The 7267-nt window shown below is 44.4% G+C and overlaps 1 protein-coding gene across 1 annotated transcript; it reads right to left on the bottom strand.

Moving 5' to 3' along the window:
- Positions 1-4441: 4441 nt before the first annotated feature.
- On the bottom strand, positions 4442-6779 carry LOC119728547 (ankyrin repeat domain-containing protein 17-like). The gene has a single exon (XM_038200829.1). It carries the CDS (start codon positions 6308-6310, stop codon positions 5114-5116), a length of 1197 nt encoding a protein of 398 aa, XP_038056757.1. The 5' UTR covers positions 6311-6779; the 3' UTR covers positions 4442-5113.
- Positions 6780-7267: the final 488 nt, after the last annotated feature.

The following is a 7267-nucleotide window of genomic DNA, read 5'->3' as shown; positions in this document are numbered from 1 at the left end:
CCATTGTGTTAGTGTCCTTGAGGAGGACACTTTATCCTGATAAGTCCTCGCAATGGAAATATCACCAACTATCTGGTTTCTTTGACAAAATATAACGTGTGCAATTGCGGTATGTTATGATGATCAATGGCATTCAAGGTTTGAGAAAATAAACACGATGAAAAATACTCAGTATAGATGTACATGTAGACCTATATGGGCTGTTATGCTTAAAACTTTAACATGTTTTTACAGTTCACTGTAATTATATGGATAGCATTTTATCTTTTTTATCAACATTATTTCAATTTAATTAAGACAATATTCCACATAACTGATAAAAAGGTTGACTGCGTTTCATAGTAATTGACACATGAAGTGAATGGGCTCAACATTGTCAAAATGTCCTTCCGATCAACTAAGTGGAACCACGGAGGCATAAGAACAAATGTCGTTTGCGAGGCTCTCCCCTTGGACGGCTTGAGAAAATAACAATTAGGATTTTGTGGGCCAATTATGCAGTTCGTAGGCAGTTGTCTCTTCTTCTTTTTTCTCCATTTGTTAACCAGAACTGCTCGCTGTACTATGGCTTTAATAAGATGCAACAACCATCCTTCCTGACGATGGAGACCATCGAGCCTTCCATCGCCTCCAGCCCCTCGGCACAGAATCCGAGAGAGTGACATAAACTCCCCAGGGACCCTTATGCAAAACATTTTGAGTAAATGTTGACGTTTTCCGATAGGCTTTCTTGTCATAACGCCGGATTTACATGTGTGTTGACGCGAGTCAAGCAGGGACCTCAATGCAAAACTGCACTTACTTCTGGGCTCTCTGTAGCCCTCCGGCAGTTATTCTTAGGACAACATCAGCAGTGCTGTAATAAAGAGGAAAAAAGCCATACCTGCAAAAACAGGGTCGGCCAGGGGCTCTTCGCTGTCGGAAATATAAGCCAATAACGCTTCAGACGCCCAGCGCCGAGGAAAATGATCTTATTGACCTGTTTGCGTTTAGTCTGTCTGCTGCTTCGGGCGCCCCAAGCTAAAACTGGTCTTCATCCTTTCAAAAATGACGTCAGTTTTGTCTCACGAACCAGTATCTGTCTTTCTTTTTTGACGGTGGCAATCAGCGCACGCCTAATATTCTCAATTTGATGAATCTGTGTCAGTGCTGGTAGTGGCACCGTTGCTGAGGGGATCTTATTGATAACCAAAAAAAAAAAAAAAAAAAAAAACTAAAGCGCGCCAAGTGTGTCCATATAAATATATTGTTTGTGGTTCCCGCGACAAACATCACCACTTCCCATCAAATTGTTTTCTGCTGCGGGCCACAGCGATCCGTCACCGATATATTATTCCGAATGGTTGAGATAACAACGTCTCGGTATAAGTGCGTGCCCTAGTTTCAACATTTAACCCCGGCCAGCGGAACAACACGCCGGGTTTACCGGCCGGTGAAACAGCCCGGCTCCGACTCGCTGCCTTTACCCAATCGGCTTGCCTATATCCTCCCGGGCATGGAATAGCCATTATATCAGCAGGCAGAATCCAGGTCAATCGAGTCAATGATAGAACAACATTATGATAGCAAATTCGCAAGCTCGGCTAGGTTTTGGTTTAATCAGCGCGCCACGCTGCACACACCGGTGCGGTTCGGTGCGCGGGGAGGAGGGGGGGGGGGGGGTTGACAACGGCTCGTCATCATTAGCAGGACTGGCGAGCTACTAGCTAGCTACGACGTCCCAGAAGCCACCTGCTTCAGCCGTGACTTCTAAACGTGTAGATGGTGTCAGCGGGTTAGCGCAGTGGATTCTGACATCAAGGGCCGAAAGCCTGCAGTCCAATGATGTGATGTATATTGTCCAATAATTACCTAGATCGATCAATTCACGATTTGCAAGCCAACACATTATTTCTTAATACAGTTTTTTTTTGTGGGTCACGCACATAAGGGAGGTATAGGCCTATACATGTTGTTTTTTCTTCAAAATTTCGATATATTTTTTCCCAACGAAATGTAAAGGAATATTACGGAAGCGTTAAAGGGACATAATACAGACTCTAAAAATTAAATTGGGGGAAATCATAATGAAGGAAAACAACACGTAAATGTCATTGGATTAAACCCCCAACAATTAAACTGGAAGTGAATGGGGGTACATCAAGCTTTGGTTTGATGCGTCTGGAAAACCTTTGAGAGTTGTTTTTTACCCTCATGTTTGGAAGAGAGGTTCAAGTAGTATTGAGTACCTATTCAGTAAGAATGGTATTTTAGTGATATCACTGAAACGACAAAATACGGCCCCCGCAGAAGTTAGAAGGGCGCACCTGCAGTCTGGGATCAGGGAACAGGCCTGAATAAGGTATGCGCAAAGGTACTGAGCATGTACATGCAGTTTTGCGACAATTAAATAAAAACATTATAGCTGGATTGAATTTTGCATTTTCGAGCAATTTTAAAAATTAATTTCGAACGATTACAGTACAAGCTCTCAATAGCCTATTACAAATTCATCATTCTTGCAATTGTCCTCCGATAGAAAAGAAAGAAAATAAAACAAAAAGTTATGTGGCGATGGCCAAGTCTTCAGGAGTCGGACTTATGACCCTAACTCAATGAGCCCCTTACCGACTTCCATATAGAACTCTTCCGGGACTCGGTACCTGGCCCACCACACCTCCTTCCCTGTCCATCCATGTAACTCGAAAGTCAGGCACCATAAAGGGAGGAAACGAGGTGGCACCCTAAGCCTTGCTGCCGAGTCAGCAAAAGAACCCTGTACCTATACGCAGATGCCAACCTGGACTTCGCAGACAGTCCCAACTTGTGAGTCAGCTTACCGACCGACCGAGCTAACTGCTGTTGGTAAATGACGACGGGGAATTAATACTCTTAAATGACAGAACCGCGGGCATTGAAAACCAAAATATGGCCCCAAGCGGGTTCGAACCCCTAACCCTGGGTCCGCCGTCAGACAGCTTAACGGCTAGGCTGTTTCAGTAGGTGCTTTTCTCTCTGCGTTTAAAACATAATCCTTATTTCCGCAGAGGGAGAGTTACTTTGTGTTTCATAGCTGCGCGAAAGATGCATTAGCATTGCGCTATACACACGAATGCTGTTGCGTAACTCTTTTCTACAATCATTCTTATGTACCGAGCAGTTGACTATTCAGAGTCACTACGAGCAATTAACCTTACCAAGCTCGTCCTTATTCTGTCTCATCAATTGTTTCGCGTTGCGCGTCTTTCGGCCGGCACTGACATATCCGGCTGATTGAGTGAAATTCTAGCAAGTTTCCCCTACCTCATTATATTTATATCAAACTACTGACCTGTTTACAAAATATTTACGAGGGGATTTTGTTTGTATGATTCTAATTCAGCTCCCTTAGCTAGCTTGGGAAATTCATCTTTTCTTGTACTTACGTTAAGTCTGGGGAATGATGCCAATATAATACAATGCCACTTTAACGTCAGCCGGTGGTATGATTAGAATCGTGACCAGCGCGAGTGCAATGACGGCCAGTGGCGTAAATCTGTGCCAGCGAGGAGGGTGGGGGATGACCAAAGGCTGGCCGTGGACATTCGAAAGCTTCTCCAAAAGTGGGGGTGGTACATTCATGTGTATCTTGATCAGTACTAATTATGCGAATGCGAAGCTTTAACGGCGTGGTGTTCGGGGCCCGCTTTTTGGGCCCCTGAAAAATGGATTCTAGGCGCCCTGTGGTGCGATTTGAGGCAATTTCTGACGACTGCCATAGTTTTAGCACAAGATCATCATTTAAACGTCTTTTTTCGAGTTTGGAGTCATCAAATCAGCTGTTCTGAGCTATAGAATGTAGGCTTCATTTTTTTATTCAGGGACGAAAATCGTTGGGGAACGACATGTCCCCCTGTTCCCCACCGATCGACGCCCATTATTTGGCACCGTGCTTCAGAACGACAGACTTTACACGTACATTTTATACGTAGGGCCTATGCATACATGCTGTGCAGCGTCAGTTGGTGAAATCGAAAATTCTGAGAGAGGCCCTAAACCTTTAAAAAAAACTTTTGATGATGCCGTAGTTAGGAATATAATGAACCAATTTTAACATGTCGCCCCAATTCCAAGAAATCTACATCTTAAAAAGTGTTAACTTTTTTTTTTTGGACCATCCTGTATTTCTTACAATGGAAATATTATTAACTTTAAAAAAAAGAATGAACTTATTATGAAATTATTAACTGTTGAATAATTACTTGATGAACTATCTTAGCATGATCTTGGTTAAACATGTAGTATATACTAACCGGGAGAAGCATAGCATGCAAACACTATACATAACAATTATCTTTCATTCTGAATATATTATATCTTTCATATTTTGTTTTACAGTGTTATTTTGTTGGGAAATGATTGGTAGTTCTTGCACGTAAGTAACGAATGACTGCCATTAAGAGGTGACTGCCTTGAACGGAAATTCTAAAAACAAACTTGCAAGTCGAAAACACAAGCACTTTATTCTTACTAACACATTCTTTAAATTATAAAAAATGATTAAACTCTGTGATTGTCGTGCTAAGTGTACAAATTATAACGTCAATAATTCTATCATTGAATGGTAAATTGCAATAAAACAAAATATGTGAATTTGCGGTGATTGTGGCGGTGCTTTTATCACATTTATATGATTGAATATGTGCAATGCTCAACATGTATATCGTCCATCATAATCATATCTGCTTTTTTTCAAACACATGGTCATCTTTTTCCCGAAGAGGTCAGTATACCGACAAAGGTTATGTGTCTTGGCATTAACTTTACTTTTATTTGATAAAGCCCTATCAAGTATTCAATAAAAAAATCCAGTGAGATAAATGTCATCTTGCGAAGTCAAAATATTTTTCTCCCAAACGAACAATACATGTGTGGGGGTGGTAAATATTTGCTGGTGCAACGGGAAGGCCATTGCCTCTCGCTTCAGAATTAAGCATACGACAGCCGGCTCGAAGATTAGAGCACTATTTTAGTTAATTCCCCATCCTGTTTGCAACCCCCTCTACGATTGGGTTGTGCTCTTTAACCCCCTTTAGGTTATTCCACTGTTCCAGGCAGCCACGAGAAAAACAAGGTTCAGGTATCTTTTTAAAAGTCAGTTGACAGTCAGCGTCAGTTTTGTCTTCATGAAACTCCCGATTGCCAAGGTGCTTTGCTTTCTCAAAGACGGCCGCTTTGGGTTCAAAGTGACAACCGACTGCCTCCTTGCGTCTCCTACTCCGGGATGCTCGTCTGTTGGCAATTCTGTGCCAACAGGAACAGTGGTGGGCCTTGAAGGGAGTCTAGCCGGCCGGTGTAGGATCTGATCCTGATACATCCTGAACAAGGCGCACAGGTAGTGGTCTTTTCTCGGGCCGCTGGGGAAGACCACTGTGGGAGCGAATGAGGAGGGCCTGGCGACATGAGGTGGCTTCTGGGCGTAGGCTTCCTGATCTCGTAACTCGTTCTCGCGCTCCTCGAGACTTTGCACGAGATCGCTCATGGATTCTTGCATTTCGCGCTGTTTGGAGAGCAGTTCTTCGTCTTCGTACCACTTCTTGATCCCGATCGGAGGCAGGAAGGTCTTTGCCAGTCTGGGGTGGTTGCCCAACATCGAGGCTCCAGTCGGCAACGGGCCGATGCTGGAATGATGTGCCCGGATCCTCTGCTTAAAGTCCCGCTGAAGGAGCCTCTGGCTGTGTCTTGCCCACTCTGTAGGGTTCATAAAGCACTCGTTGTCCCTGGAATTCACCGAAGACCTGCCCTGCTGAAGGAGCACCTGTGCGCACCTGTAGTGGCCTGCCTTGGTAGCGAGCAGAAGGGCAGTGCAACCCTGCTTGTTGCGGTAATCCACGGAGATGCCATCCTTCACCAAACTCTGGACTAGGAGTTCCAGGCAGCCCAGCTCTCCCCTGGCCGCGGTCAGATTCAGCGGTGTGTCACCATTGTGGTCCGGTAGGTTCTTCTCCATGCTGTCCTCGTTCAGCAAGAAGGCCACGATGGTCTCCTTCCCTCGCAAGCAGGCGTGGGCCAGCACCGAGCGACCGGCCGTATCAACCCGGTTGATGTCGGCTCCCTTCTTGAGGCAGAGCTTGATAACTTTCAGGCCCAGTTCTTCGGAGTCCAAGGAGCTAGCTATCATCATGGGCGTACGCCCAGCCGAGTCCCCCTTGTCTACGTCCATGCCCATACCGACCAGCAGTCGCACTTGGTGTATCCTCTGGTCCTGAATAGCCCGGTGGAGTCCAGAACCCGACTGAACCCAAGCCTCTGACATGGTTGTCTGATTCCACATCGGGTATGAAACTTCCATAAAGTTCGGTTCTTCAGTTTAGAAGTTTATCCGCGAGATGCGGTAACAAGAAGAGACTTCGTCACTGCCCATGGCCGGTGTGCATAGCTACTGCAAGCGAAGAATCACTAAGCAATATACAGCTTCCCCACGCATACCGCATGACAAACACAACCTTTATCCATCATTAATATCATCACCAAAGCCTGAACTCGTCAGGGACGGCTGGTTTCAATAAACATTTGTTCGCCTTGATCGGTTTTCTTTTGTGGCCAGTAGGTCTTTTACACCGTTGCCATTGTGTTGTGATTTACCGAGTCCGTTGTCCTCGTGCTGGGTATGCGTGACCGTCTATCGCGTCGTCATGGCGGCCGGCATTGTTCACTGGCAGAGTGCCCCTCTTGTCATAAGCCAAGAAACATGTATAATTGCCGGTTTTAAAAACACACGGCTATGGAAACCCTGAAGTATAGGTAGTCAATAGACGGTCCCCGTACGTGTTAAAACAGTTGATCTATAGCATAGATAAGACGTGTTTTCCTTTGTGATTATCATGGCCAAGTGGCTTGAATGATGCTGTTAGGTAAATTTATACAGCCATGCTTTGATAACACGGATGGTTTACAAGTAGGTTATCGGATAAGCATGTATTATGTGGCGATCGAATCGCGGTACTTAATGTTAAGTACAGTTCGTCGGCTGTGATCAAATTGAAGCAATATTGATCGCTACATTTTCTTATGTCGTCAGTTACACCAACGAGAAAAAACTGCAAAAGCAAGGATGTTAAATTTAACACCAGTGGTATATGTATAGAACCACCGGTGTAAACTGTGTACACCATTGGTCCTATTATAAATATCACCGGTGTTAAATTCACACCACAGATTGTGCAGTGTGTGCACGCGAAAGATTTTTGTGTCATTCTATCAATAAAGAATAACATAAACCAAACCTTCATTTTCATTTCCAGCCTGT

Source organism: Patiria miniata, unplaced genomic scaffold, assembly GCF_015706575.1.
Source record: "Patiria miniata isolate m_02_andy unplaced genomic scaffold, ASM1570657v1 HiC_scaffold_20, whole genome shotgun sequence".
Taxonomy (NCBI): Eukaryota; Metazoa; Echinodermata; class Asteroidea; order Valvatida; family Asterinidae; genus Patiria; species Patiria miniata.
This window is presented reverse-complemented; position numbering and strand designations above follow the sequence as displayed.